The sequence below is a fragment of the Cnephaeus nilssonii genome (genome assembly GCF_951640355.1).
Source record: "Cnephaeus nilssonii genome assembly, chromosome: 11".
Classification (NCBI taxonomy): Eukaryota; Metazoa; Chordata; class Mammalia; order Chiroptera; family Vespertilionidae; genus Cnephaeus; species Cnephaeus nilssonii.
This window is the reverse complement of record NC_137082.1, coordinates 73,846,646-73,865,764: the sequence shown is the minus strand read 5'-3', so window position 1 is coordinate 73,865,764 and position 19,119 is coordinate 73,846,646. Positions and strand designations below refer to the sequence as shown.

The window sequence follows — 19,119 nt, the reverse complement described above, 5'->3', positions numbered from 1 at the left end:
TGGTTCTAACAGGCTGCCTAGCCTGGTGGATGCCAAGTGCTGGACTGCAAATACACATGATAGAGTGCTTGCTGCTAGTGCAGATGATCTGTCTGCCAGGCCAGGATTGGGGCTCACTGGGCAAGTCCCACCTACACCCCTACACAGACCTTCTCTCTCAGCAATCTCCTTAGTGGCCATGGGGTTCTTGAGGGTGGGGACCCCTGCATCGTGCCATGGCTGGGCTTTGTTGAATCGTTAACATGAGATAATTTCTTCATGTCAGGCTGCTCCTACGTCTTCATTTTGCCTGTCCATGATCCCAACTCTGTTCTCTAGAGACTTGGAACAAAGGTAATCCTTTCCCTCATGGCTTTTGTTAAGGCCTAGTCCCTATAATCACAATATGGCCATGCAGTTCAGAGAGAGGCCAGCTGGGTTTTTATCCCCATGCTGGGCATGATTCTTTCCCTGACAGAGCTCTCAATACACCAGTTGCTTGATCACTCTTTGCTCTTGGTGAACTTGTGGTTTTTGAGTCCTGTTGCCCTTTCCTGAGCCCCCACCCTCGAATCTTGCCAAATTGGGCCTTCAGAGGACAGTGGCAAGTCAGGGCCAAGCCTAGGGCCACCATGAAGAAGCTCAGTGGGGAGAGATGGAGTTAAAGAGCAGACCCTTGGGAACCCACATCCCACAACAGGTTTAAAGCAGGATGTGTGTCTAAGATGACTATACCTGAAGTTGAGAAGTTTCATCTCAGAAGGGACAGGACAGTCAGTCCACAAAATCCCCTGAGAATGGGGTTGGGGAAGACAATTTCTAATTCAAATATTTGGAGCATCAAGGGCCCCAGAAGTCTCTTTGCTCATGAGTAAAGCATCTTTATACTGGGATGGGGGTGAGGCTGTTATTCAAATAAGTGTGCTATGGGAGGTTGGGGCTGTGCATTCTTTAGGAGAGAAAGTGGGTTCCAAGTGAGCTCCAAGGACGAGGGGAAGCCTGGGCTGTGTTTTGTTTTCCTCTCCCCCTTGTGCTCAATGCGACAGGAAGCGCAGGGAGAACGCACTCACCGCCTTCCTCCAGGCTGCTGCCAATATTGTGTGAAGAAGAATAGCTTAAGAACAAGGAAAAAAATCTTTGTTTTTATAATTAATGACTTTAATTTTCTTTACAGTCTTTGTACATTCCAAATTTCAATAAGTACACCACTTTTATGATGAAACAGTTATTATTTTAAAAATAACTAGCAATTTTCACAATCCTCTTGAGTGCATCCAATCGCGAGTGGAAAGGTGAAGTGAGAAAAACACGTATATAGGATAAAAACATGTAAGAAAATAAGAAGCAAAGATGATGCAGACCCACAATCTGCATTCAATCAATGCTTACAAATAAATGCCGAGTAGAAAAAAGTGTAGGCTTTCATCTCAAACAGATATGAATTTAATCCCAACACTCCCATTTGCCAGCTAAGCAATAATGAGTGAGTCACTCTAAAGTTTTTTTTTCTCACTTGTAAAAATAGGATTTTAATTTCCATCTCACCGAGCTGTTATAAGAGTCATATGAAAGCATTTTGTGAAGAGGCTAGCCCAGTGTAAGTACGTAAGTGTTTTTCAACATTTTCAATATATTAATAAATTTGTATACACAATATACGGATTTGACAAATGGATAACATAATGAACACTTGAAGGCTGAGACCTGGTCAGGTGATGAAGAGTAATAATAGCATGAGCAGTGTGAGGGAAGACTGTGTCAGTTTTCTGATCCACAGAAGTGAGGGATATCAGTACTTACTGGAAAGAGGAGTTACATGACTGGATTGAATTGGGATTCTACAAGTTTGTCAACTTTCAGAAAAAGTGAGATAAGCCCAAACTGTGGGCTATCCATGCTATGTGCCTTAGGATACTCAGACTTCAAGTAGCCAAAATGTGACTAAAATTGCCTTATGCAAAAAGGGAGCAATAATCTTAGATGATGAGAAGTTTGGGATCAGGGAAATTACAAGTTTGATGATGCCAACAAAGACCGTGTTTCTTATTCCTTTCTGCTGTTACTGTACTCTCCTCAGTTCCAATACAGCTGCTAACATCAGAAGGGGGCTATGCCTTTCCAAATACCTCTTTTTAGAAGTTACAAAATCATTCCCCAGAAAGTTTTCCCACCTTGGAAATTTTCTCTTCCTACCTCACAAGGGACTGCTTCTCCTGAAGCACATGGAAGGCATATACCAAACAGTTCAGTTAGAAACAACCAGAAGAGAAGCAGAGAAGTGGGGGCAGGTGGCTACTAGAAAAGCTACTAACAGGGTCTGCCATATCTATGCACAGGACATAAAGGGAGTTGAACAAAACATGAAGTTGGAGTCTGAGTGGATATACTGATGTACTGCCAAGGGTCACAATGTATGAAATGAAAGAACAGGGCCAAGAAAGGGATGTCCCTGGTCTAGAATACAGGATGGGGGGTGGGAGGGGGGAGTAGGGTGGGTTCTTGAGTAGGGAAAGAATAACCTCATTTCCCACCAGTCACTAGTGGCAAGACTAAAGATGCTAATGGGCTCAACAACAACAATAAAAACAGCCAGAGACATCAGACAAAAGACAAGAAAAAGTGTGTAGGGGCCCTCCATCCACAACACTGTAGAATGAGATACCCTTAGCCCCATGATCAGGAAAACTCCTACCCCGTGAAGAGCTGGCTCTGGCCTGGTGGGACTTACAGAGAAGCTTGTTAGGGGCCAATAGCTAGCAGGACTCCAACAAATAGCCCAGATGCCCACCTGGATGACATTTATAAACTACCAACAATCTCCATGATGTCCTCTGGACAGACCCCACAGCCATCTCCAGGCTATCTCGGTTCTCAACTTCCCAGTAATTTTTCCCTTAAGTGAAAAAGTTTCCCCCCAAAATAGGGTGTTGAAATCTCTCCACAGAGTGTGTGGTCGGCTGAGGATTCCTCCATCCAGTAAAGTAGTTCCAAGCTGTAGAAAATAATGGCCAAGAACTGGCTGACGCTCCATTTTCCAATACCTCCCTTCCTGGGAGAAGACAAGTTGGGATGAGCTGTGTCTTCAGCTAAACTGATAGCCACTTGGAATCGCTTCAGCATTTCCTTCATCATCATGGCACACTGTCTTCACCTTCAGAACCTCAAGGGCATAGTTTCCGTCCCGGTTCTCACTCCTGGTCAAAAGATCTTTTGGATTCCAAAGCAACTCCAGGAAGGGGCTCTGGCGCATCTCCCCAACTTCTAAGATGAGCCTCTTCAAGGAAGTGGTTATTTGATGGAGCTTTAATGTGTTCTCAGTCTCTTTCTTCTTTGTCTCTTCTTCTTTGCTCAACCTCTGAAGAAACAGCTTCTCTTCTTCAGCCAGGAAGTGGTGTAGCTTTGCAACCTCTGCACTGAGTCTCAGTTTGATTTTCCGTCTTGTTCTTCCACTAGTAGCACCCTTCACTTCCATGTCCTGTAAATGCCTGGCTTTCTTCATCTTGGCCATTAGGCGTCACTAAGTTTTCCCCATAGCTCTCGAAGGCCTCGTCGTCGATGGGCGCCATGGAGTGGGACTGGTGCTCCTGGGACTCGCTACATACCAAGCACCCGCCCCCTGGTTTTCCTCGCACAAGAGAAGCAGGGGCTCCTAGTGGCAGCTGCACAGGCCCCGGTGGGGCACTACATCTTCTCCATCAGCCAGGCCAGGGACAGTTGGGCTGCAGTGTGGTGGGAGACGAAGGCTGCTGGCACTCAGGATGCCCAGCTGTGGCACAGGCCTCCACGGCAGACGTTGTGACTGCACTCGCTGGACACCGAGGGCAACAGGCCTCAAAATCCACAAGTCCAGACAGATGGGCAGGTCAGCTCCTTGGCGGTCCTCGAATTCCATGACACTTCTCATCCCCAGAGCAGCCCACGCCTCCCACCACAGGGGAAAGCACAGCTCACTTCTGGGGCAGGTGGCTCAGTAGGGGCAGGAACTGGTCTAGCTGGGGCGCTTTCCTGCAGGGGTGTGGCGGGGCAGCAGCACGTGAACTCAGGAGCCGCAGGATTTCCCTCTGTGTGGCTGCCCAGGCCTGGACACCGGACGTGCTGGGATGTGGGCTGTTAAAAAAAAAATCATAACGTTTTCTTTTAGCAGTGTGAACTCTGAGACACTGTCTGACTCATATTGTAATGCCTCCTCCATTTGAATTCACCTTCCTTCACGTTGTTTTTCTCAAGGCACTAGGCTCGAGTCCAAAGATGTGTCAACAAGCTGCTCCCCTGGGAGTGGGGAGTCACAAAGCCTGGGCCCTCCTGTCCCATCTCAGGGTTCAGGAGCCTGATTTTGGCCTCCCCACCCTTCTTCAAGGCTGGCTCTGGTCTTGGGCCTGAATGGCCCTAAGTGGCCACCGTAGGGGAGGTCACTGCGAGGTCACTGTCTTGCTTCAGCCCACAGTTGCTTCTGGGGTCCCCATTCCTGCATCCCTAAAAACCGCATTGCTCTGTTAGGGGGCTCTTGGCTACAAGTAACAAAATTCAATCCAACGGGTTTAAGAGATGAAGGGGGTTTTATTGGCTTGGAAAGTTGAAGTCCAGAGGCCCCTAAGCTAAAGGACCCTCTTCCAACTCTCAAGTGTTGCCTTTATCCAAAGGCCAGTTTCCTGCATGGCTGGCGGCAAGATCACTTCCAGCAGTTACCGGGGTGGGGGCTGGGGGTTGGGGGGTGGATGGGGGTGTCCGTGCTTCAAGTTTGCAGGCAGTGGGAAGAAAGAGCTCCTGATTGGTCAATTTAGGTCATGTGCCTATCCCAGCCAATCACTGTGCCTGGACTTAGGCGGTTGCTGACAGGCTCCGGCCAGCCAGGACCTAGCGGGGAGTGATAACGGGGAAACTGCAAGGACCATCACCAAACTGACTTCCTCTTCCTGTTTCCCCAGAGGCATATTCATTCCCCAAACAATACTCTTGTACTAGTCTTCATTTGGGGGGAGGAGGGATTCTGTAGTGCATCCTGCCCATCCCATTCCCCTCCCCCCCTTCCCAGCTCCAAAGCCCCAGCACCTTCCTCTCCCTTTCCCCTCAAGGCTCAGCTTTGTGGGGTGTAGTCCCTACTTCCCCGATGTACACTGACTCAGTTTCTCCCCTCGAAGGCAGTGAGGGTTAGTGGACGCAGCAAGAGGAGTCATTTCTGGCTATGCCAGTCAGCAACAGATGTTGAATCAAGGCTTGCCTAACAGCCTGTTCTTGCTCACTGAGGGTCAAATGCCTTGGCCTCAGACTTCCTGCTGCCCACAGGCTATTTTGGCTCATCTATCCGACTTCACACACACACACACACACACACATACACACACACACACACACACACACACACACACACCTGCCTTGCTTCTGATTTCTCTTATCACACACCTCCCTGCCCCCACCACCATACATACACACACACACACACACATACAACCGGCCTCTGCAGACCCCTCCCACACCTGCCTGGCCAGCCTGGCCACTCCATTGACTTGTGGTTCCACATGCCCAATTCTCCACAGGATGATCCATCTGGATGTTTCCACAACACACTGGCTCCATGTCTCCAAGGAGCTGGTTATCCTCCAAATGAGGTCTTTGGGGACCCTCTTTAAGGGTGGATGATGCTGTTGCTCTCCCAAGTTCTGGCAGTTCCGGCTATGTCCCCATCACCATCCAGGCCTGGCTCTGGAAGTACAAGACAGGTGTGCCCAGGTTTCAGGAGGGGGCCAGCCCCCAGCCCTTTGGAGCCAGCACGTCTGGGGGCTACCCCAGCACCCAGGCCAGCACCTTGTCTTGGGAGTCGCCCAGCTGCTGGGTTAGCTGTAGGGTGGCAAGTCTTTAATTAGACCATGCAGGGTTTTCTCGGCCAGGGGTGGGAGGAGGTGTGTGGGTCTATTGGGGAAAACTAGGTCACCTGAAAACCAGTAGCCAAGAGGGAGCTGTCCTGGAGCCCCAGCTCCAGGGAACCCAGAGGGGCGAGGCGGGAGGGGCTGGCAGGGGGAGCAAAGTCAGAGAAAATGTGCTCTGGCCCCTTTTACTGGCCCTTGGGAGGCATCGTCCTCACCTTTCTCCAGGGGGCTGGGCAACTGCCCTTAATTCCTTAGCCCTGAGCAAACTGCCCGAGCCAGGGAGCTCACTGCAGTGCGTGTCTTTGGTCTGCCTGGGGCTTGGACCCAGGGAGGGAACACTGCACTGGGAGTCAGGGTTCGAGGTACCAGCTCAGCCTCTGTCCTTGGAGCATGCCCCCCACTCCCTGGTGCCTCTGTTGTGTCATCCATCCGATGGGTAGGGACTGTGCCCATCTTTGACCCTGCTGTAACACTAGCCCTTAGCGCCGTCCTGGCATGTGATACATGCCTAATAACTATTTCTCAGATGAAATAACGAACTCGTACAAATGCTTCTCTATAAGATTGTCATCATTGAGGATGGGTGGCCAGGTGGCTTTTCCAAATGTCAATCATGTACAATCTTTGCCAACATTAAATGCCATCATTTAATTTTTTGTTGCTATCATCTTTGCTAGCTTTCCACTGAAGTAGATTTATTAAAAAGGGAAATTTTATGTCACGACTATAAAGAAACAAATCCACAGAAAACACAACGATGTCATTACATTCTATCTTGGATACAATCACTTGCCCAGGGCCTGCTTTCTCTTTGTTTACAAGGGAGATTGGCATGGTTAAAATGATGTTAAAGGTCTATTAGTACTGAACTGATACTTTCTCCTGGAGACAACCTGATAGATTAAAAAAGAAGTGAAAAGGGGATACTTGTTTTCTCTGAGCCCATGCTATACTAAACCTTGCCCTGTACTTTTGAAAATTCCTTCAGAATGGATTCTCTTTCCACACGTAGGGAAACTATTGGCTGACACGATGGCTGGGCAAGTTCTTGCAAAGGAATTAAGTGCTTGAACAGTGTAAGTGATGGGTCTGGTTATTCTTATCTTCAGCCTTAGCATGTTTTTGGTGTCTCCCACTTGGCAAGTGATCAGTAAATAATCAATAATGAAGAAATGAGTAGCTGTCTGGGTACAGAATCTTAGGGCTGAAAGAAATCTTACAGAGCACTCAGGTTGATGACATAGTGGAAATTTACTGATCGGTGAGTGATGAAGAATTGGCTACCTCCTGAGACAGTCACTGGACCATAGGCGCCTTGTGAAACTGCTTGTTGGACAGCTCCGGAGGCTGGTGTCTGTTCTGTGGGTGCACACAGTGACTCCCCTGGGCCTTGGTCCTGTTCTGCACTGGGGAGGCTCACAGACTATCTTCTCTTTCTTGTGCAGATTGGACCTGTGGATATTGGGAGACTTTTGTTTCATTTTGCCCAAGACAGGGCTTGCAAACGCAAATGACCATAGGAGTTAGTAAGTGTTGCCATTTAGTGAAGGACAGGTGAGAGTAATGGGGAGTAGTGGGGACTATGGTAAATTAGAGGGTATGTGCCTGTATGAAGGGGACAGTCCTACTCCATACCTGCTGACTGTTGCCATGTGAGCCCAGCATGGCCAGGTCCTGAGATGTTCTAAGAAGAGCTGAAAATTTGATTTTGACGATGACGTCTCCAAGTTTCCGATGCAAGCCATGAATTACGATGTTGTAAAACATCGTGTGGGCCATGTTGTGGGCCACAGGGGGCTTTCAGGTTAGGTCTGGTCTATAGCCACAAGTTGCTCCCCACTGCCCCCGGAGACTTCTGTTCCCTTTGGGCTGGGCAGCGCCATCCTCTTCAAGCCATGTTTGTGTGTGTTGTTTCGTGAACTCCCTCCATGATGGTCAACCCCTCTTCATGCCTCTGAACATTGCCAAGCTCCCTCTCAGCCCATGTCTCTACCTCTGACCTGGTGAACTCCTTCACATTCATCCTTTGAGATTATCAGTTGCCCTTTACTCTGGAGAACGTTTCCTGATAACCCCAGGCAGGTTGGCTTGTTCATTTTCTAGCCGTATGTTTGTTGGGTAAATCACTTAATCTCTTTGTGCCTCACTTTCCTTACCTATGAAATGGAATGATAACAGTACCTACCTCATTAGCTTGTCAGGAGGATTAAATGAATTTATAGATAGATTAACAGACAGACAGACTGACTGACTGGGATTTACTACAAGGCAGAGCTGGTCCCTAATCCATCTCTGAATCAGAACTTGTCACAGAGCAGGTGTTCCCTGAATGTTTAATTACCCGAGAAAGGGGGGAAAGTAGACATGTGGTCCACTAGCTCCCAGTGAGGTCTGACCATCATGATGACGTGGTGTGGTTGTGAATTCAACTCTTCTGAGCTCATTTTAAAAAGGCAACTAAAATATCTATCTAAATCAGTGGTTACCAACAGGTGGTCTGCGGGACCACTGGTGGTCCGTGAGGTTCCAAAGGTTGACAACCCCTGATCCAAATGGCTAAAATAAAAGCCAGTGACAGTACCAAATGCTGGCAGAGAAACTGGATCACTCATGTTGCTGGTGGGAATGAAAAATGGTACAACTCCTCTTGAAAACAGTTTGACAGTTTCTTATAAAACTAGACATGGTAATTACCCTACAAGCCAAAGGGTTGCAGGTTCGATCCCTGGCTCAGTTGGGCCGCATACAGGAGGCAACCAATCTCTCTCTCTCACTCTCTCTCTCTCTCTCTCTCTCTCTCTCCCTCCCTCCCTCCCTCCCTCCCTCCCTCCCTCCCTCCCTCTCTCCCTCTCTCCCTCTCTCTTTCTCTCTCTCTCCCTCCCTCTCTCTCTTTCTCTCTCCCTTCCTCCCTTCTATGACCACCCTCCTTTTCACTCTCTCTAAAAATCAATGGAAAAAATATCCTTGGGTGAGGATTAAAAAAAAAGATTGATAAATTACATCAATGTCAAGTTCCTGGTTGTTATATTATACTGTAGTTTTGCAAGATGTTACCACTGGGATAAATTGGATGAAGGGTACATGGCATCTTTCGGTGTTACTTGTTACAATTGCATGTGTATTTACAATGATCTCAAAATAAAAGTTTAATTAATTAATTAATTTAAAAAGCATTGTAAGGTGTTCCAAAAAAAGAAAAAGAAAAGAAAAAAGAAAACAAAAGGCCAGTTAGCTGTTTCCTGCTGGGCCTTGCCATTGGCTTATGTTTACTCAGATCCGCTGGACCTTTGCCCTGGGAGTATTGCCAAGCCAGCCCCTTCCCCATTCCGCCTGTCCAACCTCTAGTCTCAGAGCTGGGGGAGACCCGAACATTCTGACCCAACGCGAGGGTCCAGGCTAAGGCTGAACCCTGGTCTTCAGCCTCTTGAAGACAGGCAGGACCCCACCCCCTGCCATGGGAATGAAGCAGGGAAACCAGGAGATAACAATTACTTCCTAAAGCACAGGGCCATCCCGATCCCCTTTGTGACAATGGGCATTTCCACATTGTGCAATCGTAGACCTGTGCCAGTCTTTCCCTGTCACCTACTGACCCCCCAGTTCTCCACTAGCCTTGCCGGTGGGTTCCCGGATGCACTGTTTACCTGTCCCTGCTTTCTTCCTCCAAGCTGCTTTATCTTTGCTGCTATGCTAGGTGTATAACATCTTGGTCAACTCTTTTTAAAAATATATATATTTTATTGATTTTTTACAGGGAGGAAGGGAGAGGGATAGAGAGTTAGAAACATCAATGAGAGAGAAACATTGATCAGCTGCCTGCTGCACACCCCCTACTGGGGATGTGCCCGTAACCAAGGTACATGCCCTTGACCGGAATCGAATCTGGTGCCCTTCAGTCTGCAGGCCGACACTCTATTCACTGAGCCTAACCCGTTAGGGCTGGTCAACTCTTTTTATTCCTTGAGCATCCTATAAATTCTGGGAGGCAGGTACATTTTATAGGTGGGAAAACAGGCTTAGAGAGGTTCGAGTTGTTCCAAGACCCTTTCCCTCTGAGAGCCCATGGGTCTGAAGACAGAAACCAGTGGGCTTCCGACTCTGTGGGATATTGTTGACCTCACTTATTGTTAATGAAATTGATTCCTGGAATATTGTCCAGGAATCAATTTCATTAACTGTAAATCCTATGTAACAACAATGTTAACAGCCGTGTGTGTTATAACAATATAACCACAATAAATGGTATGAGGTGATGGAGGTGTTCCCTAATATAACACTACAATGGAAATCGCATAGCAGTATATACGTGTATCAAAAAAAACACTTTAAATTTACACAATTTACAGGGCAATTCTATCTGAATAAAAAAACCAAGAAAAATAACCCCAATAAAATAGGGGAAAAAAGTGTTTTGAACATGGACGGGGTGACATAATCAGATCCGAGTTCTGAGCCTGACAAGCATGTCCACCTGTCTGTCTCCCCGCCACAGGCCCCACCATGAGGCCCCAGCCCCGCCGGAGCCCCCGCGCTCCCCGGGCCGCGGGCGCACCGTGCTAGCCCCGAGCCGGCGTGGGAGGCGCGGAGGCCATGGCCAGCCACGTGGACCTGCTGACGGAGCTGCAGCTGCTGGAGAAGGTGCCCACGCTGGAGCGGCTGTGGGCCGCCCAGAAGCGCCGGGCGCAGCAGCTGAAGAAGTGGGCGCAGTACGAGCAGGACCTGCAGCACCGCAAGCGCAAGCATGAGCGGAAGCGCAGCGCCGGGGGCCGGAGGAAGAAGGTGACCTTCGAGGCCAGCGTGGCCCTGCTGGAGGCCTCCCTGAGGAACGACGCCGAGGAAGGTAGGCCACTCTGACCCGTGTTCGCTGGCGGCGCCTGGGCCTTCGTGCCTCCTGTTCAGGGTTTGCCCCTTACCCCACCCCCCCCCCCACCCCCGCCTACCCCCCAGATTCTGAGCAGTAGAGGTGTGAGCTGGGGTGGGGGGGTCTGACCCTCTCCCGAGTTTGGCAGCCTCACACATCTTGGGAAAGACTTTTTTGGGGGAAAACAAAAATCCCAGCCTTTGGCTAACGAACATCATCATTTTCCTTTCTTGTCAGAAATATTTACTAACAACCTACTTCTTGCACATTATTATTGTAGATATTTGGTGAACAGGTTGGGTCGGGTTTCTCCTCCAAGAGCTCAATGCTCATAGGATCTTGCATTTCTTAGGTGCCTCCTCAGTGCCTGGCCACGAGCGGGGGCTCAGGATGCAGGCCCCTTTCATTTAGCTTTGGGGCTCAGGATGCAGGCCCCTTTCATTTAGCTTTGGGGCTCAGTATGCAGGTCCCTTCCATTTAGCTTTTGCTGCAGAGGTAGATGGTGTAGGGGTGGTTAATCGCATAGGCTCTGAAGTTAGACTATAGGGGTCTAAAACTGACTTTGTCAAGCATTCCCTCTGTGACCCTAGCAGGTAGACCCTAGTCATTTCTCTTCCTGTACCTCAATTTTCATCTCTGTAAAATGGGGATAATAATTGCATCTACCTCAAGGACTTGCTGTGAATATTAAATACCTGTGAATTTCTGGAACATTTCATTATATACATATATACTTATATATTATATAACAAGATAAAATAGAGTAATAATATAATAAAAATAAAATAAAATAAAATATAGTAGTTACATAATATAAAGTAGTATATAATATAAACATTATGTTATAATTATAAATATATAAATTATAATATATTTATATGTGTATAAAAATAATCATAGTTATGTTCATAAAGTCTGGAAACAGAAGAATATAGACAATGTTGTCTAGGCCATTTTCACTTTACAAAGTGAATGAGTAAATAAATATAAACACATATACACACTCATATAATCTGTTCCCACATTTTATGGGTACTCTGTACTTGTTATATTTTTATTTAATTATATTATTATTTGTCCCATGACCCAGATATCACGATACCCAAGAGGCAGGTATAAAACACCCATTTTACAGATAGGGAAACTGAGACCCAGAGAGGTTCAGAACCTTGACTAAAGTGGCAGACCAGGATCAGAACCCCCAGGATTCAAGCTGTTGCCACTGGCCTCATGGCCTTGTAGGTTTGCTTCCTGCTATAGGGATGAACGGAGGATCCATGATTTAGCCAATGTGCTCTTCTCTGAGCATGCTCTGAAGGGACACGCCTGCTCATTGTGCAGCTGAGATTTGTGCTTGTGTCCTGTGTTCACCCTCAGCAGCCTCTGGTCCCTCTTTGGATACAAATCCTTTCTGGCTGTCCCAGAAGGGGCCCAGCCATGTTTCCTGGGTCCCTCTGGGCTCCTGCCTCTGCACACCCAGATGCTTGGTGCTCAAGCAATCAATGAAAGAACTGAGACGTGGTGGCATTTACTACGCTAGAAGGTGTTGGGTTTTATGCCTGTGCGAAGCACAATTCCCTTTGTGCCCTGTTACAGAGCGCTCTGGGGAATAAGCAGAGAGTCATTCCTGGAAGCACTGAGCCCAGAGCCTGGGCTGTGCAGCCCCCTCAGAAGCATGAAATCCCAGGCTCAGGGGACACGACCCCTCCAGGCTCCTTCCCACGTGCCATTTGCTGGGTGACGTGGCAGGCCCATCCCACTCAGTGGGAGGCACATCATGATGTCTAATTTTTGTCGTGGGCGATAGTTCATCAGCTCCTCTTTCATCTTTTGCTCCCTTCTTCCCTGACTAAGTCCCCTTCCCCCTCCCTTTGCAGAGGCTCTGTGAGCTGGCTGTGCTGCTTCAGAAGGTCGGCACCGCCCCCAGCCCGCTGCCCAGCCCCCACCCCTGGTGTTCTGGTTACAAAGAGCACCAGGGCCCCTCAGCCCTGGTGTGACCTTGAGCAGCTGGCTTCACCTCTCTGGGTCCAGTTTCTTAATCTGCAAAATGGGGGTTTGAGCCTGGCCCTCAAGGGGGAGGGGCAAGAATTAGACAAGGTCCTTGATTGACAGCTCTTTGAAAAGTGACCCTGAACCCTGCACTAACACGGTGACCATCTCAAAACACTTTTTCCGTTTGTTAGTTTGTTTTTTACAAGACTAACGTTTTTAAAGGACCCAAACATGCACAAACATTCTTCTTGTAAAAAAATTAAACACAGAAGTTGCAGAGTAAAACGTCTCTCTCTCCCTTCCTTCTGAAATTAATGCTGCTGGTTGTTTGGTGTGTTTCCTACCAGGCATTTCCCCCGTTTACCTGTGCATCTGTGGGCTTGGAGAAGTAGGAGCTAGTTGGGATTTTTTTTGTTTTTATTTTTATGTAAGTGATGATATCCTGGATACATTATTCCACAATTTCCTTTTCTTCACCCAACAATATATCTTGGAGGTGTTTTCATGCCAGTAAAACTACAGCAGAATAATCTGTGTTATTCTTTTTAACTGCTGTTATTCCATAGTATGGACTCACCAGGATTTTTAAACTGCTTCCTTATTGATGTAAGCTTTTCAGTGGTGTTGTTTTTGCTGAAGCGAACGTTTTGTGCACACATGCAAATGTTGATCTAGGATAGGTGTGGAAAAATCGAGGAGCTGGATCCCAGGGTACGTGTATTAAATTTGAAAGTAAAGTGCCAGGCCCCACAGGCTGGTCTCTTGGCTCTGGGGACAGCCAGGTACGTGTGGGGGGCCCGAGCACTGGGCACTGGGGCAGGCTGTGGGGGTGGTGCGAGGTGCCCTGGGGGGCCACAGGTGGCTGGGTCTTGGAGGAGGGATGTGGAGCTGCCATCCATCAGCAGGCAATCTCTCCCAGCTATGCTGTTTCCTGCCAGCACGCCAGAGCCCGCTGCTCCCAGCTGGCCAGGATGGCTTCTGTGTGCAGGAGGGGTGGGGGCTGGTGTTGGGGAGGCTGCTGGGGCGTAAGCTCACAGCGGGATGGATGGCAGCTCCCCCGCTCCCCTGAGCTCACAGCTGTGGCTGAGTCAACCTCCTCCACCTGCCAGGGCAGTGTGAGGCGTTCAGAGAAAGGCAGCTCAGAGAAAGGCAGCGCTGGGGAAACTTACCAGGTTTCCTTCTCGACTCTGCTTGCCCTCAGGCTAATATCCGGGCACCAGGGACCCTTCTTGGCCTCAGACCTGCCTGAGCCCCACCCTCCCGTTCCTATTGCCCATTTTTAAAAAACAGCTTTATTGGGGTCTAATTTACATATCATAAAATGTGCCCATTCAAAGTGTATCATTCAATAATTTTCAGTAAATTTAAAGAGTTGTACATCCATCACCACAACCCAGTCTTAGAACATTTCATCACCCCAGAAGGAAACTTGTGCCCTTCTGTAGTCACTCCTGGTTCCCACCCCCACCCCCAGCCCTAGGCAACCACTGATCTATTCTCTGCTTCCGTTTCCTTGCTTTTCTGGACATTTCATTACATGGACTCATGTGATATGTGATCTTTCATGATGACTTCTTCATTTAGAATAATGTTTTCAAGGTACACCCAGGGTGTGGTACATATCAGGATGGCATTCCTTTTCATTGTCCTACTAGAGGCCCGATGCACGAAATTCGTGCAAGAGTAGGCCTTCCTTCCCCCGGCTGCTGGCCCTGGCTTCCCTCGAAGCCCCAGCTTTGTCCGGAAGGTCTTCTGGAAGGACATCTGGTCTAATTAGCATATTACACTTTTATTATTATAGATAGTATCCCGGGGTATGGAGAGACCACATTTTGCTTATCCACTCACCAGTTGACGAACATTGAGATTATTTCCATTTGATGAATAATGCTGCTAAGTATATTTATATGCAAGTCTTTGTGGACATGTTTTCATGTCTCTCGGGGAGTTACCTAGGAATGGCTTTGCTGGTTCATATGGTAAGTTTATATTTAACTTTTTAAAACACTTGCCAGACTATTTTCCAGAATGGCTGCATCCTTTTTAAAAAAAAATATATATTTTTATTGATTTTAGAGAGGAACGGAGAGGGAGAGAGAGATAGAAACATCAATGATGCGAGAGAGTCAATGATTGGCTGCCTCCTGCAATCCCCCAACTGGGGATCAAGCCCACAACCTGGGCATGTGCCCTTCACCAGAGTTGAACCCGGGACCCTTCAGTCCACAGGCCGACACTCCATCCACTGAGCCAAACCATCCAGGGCAGGCTGCATCCTTTTACATTCTCAAACCCCATTTTACAGCTCCTCAACTGAGAGGCGACGGCACTTGCTGAGACCTCACAGGTTTCACACATGTCAGACCCAGGACTTGAAGGCAGATCCGTTGTCTCTGAAGGCAGATCAGTGGCCCATGCTTCTAACAACCAGGTGGTTCCGGCACCTCCTGCATTTGGTTTTCCCTAGAACACAAGAGAACCACTCACTTGTGGTTCTGATCTGTGTCTCTTTGGGCCTTATGAACCCTGGTGTTTCTGCTGACCTCGGGCCCTTTGCATTGGGGGTCCCTAGGTAGGCTCTTCATCCCTCGCTGAAACTTCTTTCCGCAGCTGCATGAGCCCAGCCTGCCTTGAAAAGATTGAACATTTGTTAACGTGTCAGGGCTTCTGTTCTCTCAGAATCTGTAGGATTTTCTTTATGGAAATCCTATTCAAACTCAAACGTCTGAGCGATTCTTCTATAGCCTAAATTTAGCCCTTCAACTGTTATTCTCATGGTAAAGGTTTTCAAACTTTTTTTTTTACGCAGTGGAAACTTTCCTTTACATAAAATATTATGCAGAAACCCAATATGTAAAGCAGGGGAAAGAGCTATTCTGGTTGAGACACTCATCCACCCCCACTCCTGCCCCACCTTGCCCTGCAAACCTCTCCCCCACCCCTGGGTGCGTTGGTGGACCCCTGGGCTGTGCAGGGCACCCTGAGACCAGTGGCATGTCTAAAGGAAGCACAGCTCTGACTTTCACTTTGGGTGGCTTTGAAAGGGAAGTTTCTTTTCTCCTAATTACAAAAATAATGAATTATTGTTGAGAAAACCTTAAAAGTGAAGAAAAAACACATTAAGAAGAAAATAAAATAATGCATACTTCATATGGAACAGCAACTATTACTGATAACATTTTGGTGTTGTTATATCAGTCAGGGTCCTGGTAGGAAACAAATGGTGCTTTCCCATGGGGTAATTTGAGGAAAGTTTAATAAAGAGGAAATTTGCAGGATTCAGGGCAATAGTCCTCAATTTTTTTGGTCTCAGGGTCCCTTTTTATCTTTTTTTAAGCATGTTTTTAATGATGAGAGAGAGAGAGAGAGAGAGAGAGAGAGAGAGAGAGAGAGAGAGAGAGAGAGAACTTCCATGAGAGAGAAACATCAATCAGCCGCCTCCTGCATACCCTCTACTGGGAATTGAGCCCATAACCAGGGCATGTGCCCTGATGGGAAATCGAACCTGCGACCTCTTGGTATGTGGGACAGATGCTCAACCAACTGAGCCACATCACCTTGGGGCCCCCTTTATATTCTTGAAAACAGAATCCATAAAAACCTTTGTTTAATTGGTTTCTATCTATTGATATTTACCTTATTAGAAATTAAAACTGAGGAAATAAAATAAATATGAAAACATAACATAAAATCCATTATCTGTTGTACTATTTATCTGTTGCTGCATAGCCGATGAGCTTAATATTAAGTGACTTAAAACAATAAACATTTATATCTCACACAATTTCTGTAGGAGCAACTTAGCCAGATGGTTCTATCTCAGTATCTCTAATAGGTTGTGATCACCTCAAGGTTGAGCTGGGACTGAAGGAACTGCTTCACTCACAAGATGGCTCACTCACATGGCTCTTGGCAGGAGGCCTCAGTTGCCTGCCAGGTGAGCCTCTCTACAGGGCTGCTTGAGCATCCTCTCAACATGGCAGCTGGCTTCCTTCAGCATGGGCCATCTCCACTCATGAACAAGGAGGAAACCACAGTTCCTTTTATGACCTGGCCTTGCAAGTCACATACCATCATCTCTGCCATAGGTTATTCATTAGAAAGTCCAGCACAGGCTCAGGGGAAGGGAGTTAGTCTCCACTTCTTGAAGGGAGGAGAATTTGTGAACCTGTTCTAAAGCCACCACACGTTAACCTAAATCATGATTTTCTTTTTAAATAGCAAGGAGAGTTGTCTTGTTTTATATTTTTGCAAATCTTTTTAAGGTCTGGTTTAAAAGAAGACAGCTGGATTCGTTTATCTGCTTCTGCTTTCAGTATGTTATAATATGTTAGTTTGGTTAAAGTAAATGCAGAAAATCTTATCTCATGCAGATGCATAGTTGGAAAAGAGAGGAAGTATTTTAATTGCCTTTCCAGATAATTGTGGATAGTCTTTGACACCAAAATCAACTCAACAGGTGGTAGTTTCTTGAAGTTTAATGGCGATGTGGAATTTTACACCATCTCAATTTTTAACTTTTCTTACTTTATTGTTACACTAGAGGCCCAGTGCACGAATTCATACATGGGTGGGGTCCCTCTACTTAGCTGGTGATCGGGCTGATTGGGGCCTGCCAGCTCGGGGGAGGGACCACAGGATGTTGGCTGGCTGCGGGAGGTTGGCTGTGGGAGCGCACTGACCACCAGGGGCAGCTCCTTATTGAACGTCTGCCCCCTGGTGGTCAGTGCATGTCATAGCGACCGGTCGTAAGGGTTGCTTAGGCTTTTATATATATAGATTAAAATTCATTGGTTTGTTTTGCATTTGAATGGCTCTTTTACCCATGCTTACTTTTTTTTTTAAAACAACATAATGTTTTGGTCTGTTAGAGAATATTGGTTCACTTTTTTTTTGATATGGTACCAAAAGTATGAGCAACAAAAGCAAAGGTAAACAAATCCATATATCAGATAAGGGGTTAATATCCACATTATATAAGGAATTCTTACAAATCCAATTAAAAATGGACAGAGGACCTGAATAGACATTTTTTTCCCAAAAGATATACAAATGGCTAACAGTACATGAAAAGGTGCTTACCATCAGTAATATCAGGGAAATTAAAATCAAAACTGTAGTGAGATATCACCTCACACTGTGAGAGTGGCTAACATAAAAAAGATAAGGGATGATAAATATTGGTGGGGATGTGGAAAAAAGGGAACCCTGTGCACTGTTGATGGGAGTATAAATTGGCACAGCCACTACGGAAAACAGTATGGAGGTTCCTTTAAAAATAAAAATATAGAACTATCATATGACCCAGCAATATAGTATATACTTCTGGGTATATGTCTGTACTCCAATGTTCATTGCAACATTATTCAACCAAGATGCAGAAGCAATCTAAATGTCTTCAATCTAAATACATACAACATTTTTTAAATGTCGATCAATGGATGAATGGATAAAAAATGTGATCTATATCTATATCTATATCTATATCTATATCTATATCTATATCTATATCTATATCTATATCTATCTATATAATCTATATGAATATTATTCAGCCATAAAAAAGAAGAAATCCCATGTCATTTGTGACAACATGGATGAACCTTGAGGGCATTATGCTAAGTGAAATAAGTCAGAGAAAAGAAAGTACGGTATGATTTCACTTATATGTGGAACCTAAAAAACCCAAACTCACAGAAACAGAGTAGAATGGTGGTTGCTAGGTGCTGGTGGTGGGGTGAGGGAATAGGGAGATGTTAGTCAAAGGGTGCCCACTTCCATTTCGAGTAAGTTCTCGGAACCTAATGAACAGCATGGCGATGGTTGTTAACAGTACTGCACTATATGGCCACGGTTGTTAACAGTACTGCGTTATATACTTGAAAGTTACCAGGAGAATAGATCTTAAGTGCTCTCACCACACACATGCAGGTAATAGAGGTGTTAACTAATCTTATTGTGGCAACCTTTTCACAATAAATGTGTATCAAACCATCACCTTGTACACATTAAACTTTCAGTGTTCTATGTCAGTTATATCTCCGTAAAGCTGGGTAGGGAGAAAATATTAGTTCACAGACTTGTGCAGATCTTCTACACGTTGACATGTTTCATTATACAATATTTAAAAAATTATAATTTCAACACCAACCTCACCAGAAAAGTCTTCAAGTCCTGGGAAATTGTAAGCTCATGATGGTGATACAGGTTTTCCAAAATTCTAATTTTCCCCTGAAAACTCAAATTCTGTCATTGGCAACAAACACTATCAGTAGTGAGGGGCTCTCTGTTCACTTTAGAGAAGAAGACCGGCAACCATTGTTTGCTAGTCGCGCTTTAAGTAGAAATGGTGTTCCGTGAGAGGAGGGGTGGCTTAGCACGCAGCTTACTCTCTCGACCAATGCAGATGGAGAGAATGATCAC

General features: G+C 46.4%; 1 protein-coding gene and 1 pseudogene across 2 annotated transcripts in view; one reads left to right on the top strand and one right to left on the bottom strand.

The window, feature by feature from the left end:
• The window catches only part of PPP1R16B (protein phosphatase 1 regulatory subunit 16B), a 98,703-nt gene that overhangs the window by 18,238 nt on the left and 61,346 nt on the right, over positions 1–19,119 (top strand). Inside the window, exon 2 of the mRNA XM_079784871.1 lies at positions 10,336–10,683. Within this exon, the coding sequence (XP_079640997.1) occupies positions 10,434–10,683 (250 nt within the window). The 5' untranslated portion in view covers positions 10,336–10,433. The remainder of the gene's footprint in view (positions 1–10,335; positions 10,684–19,119) is intronic.
• Positions 483–7,622, bottom strand: LOC307106766 (E3 ubiquitin-protein ligase TRIM4-like; annotated as a pseudogene). Its single transcript has 3 exons — positions 7,479–7,622; positions 2,642–3,638; positions 483–568 (listed from the first exon to the last, which is right to left on the bottom strand). The product of its transcript is annotated as an E3 ubiquitin-protein ligase TRIM4-like (transcript).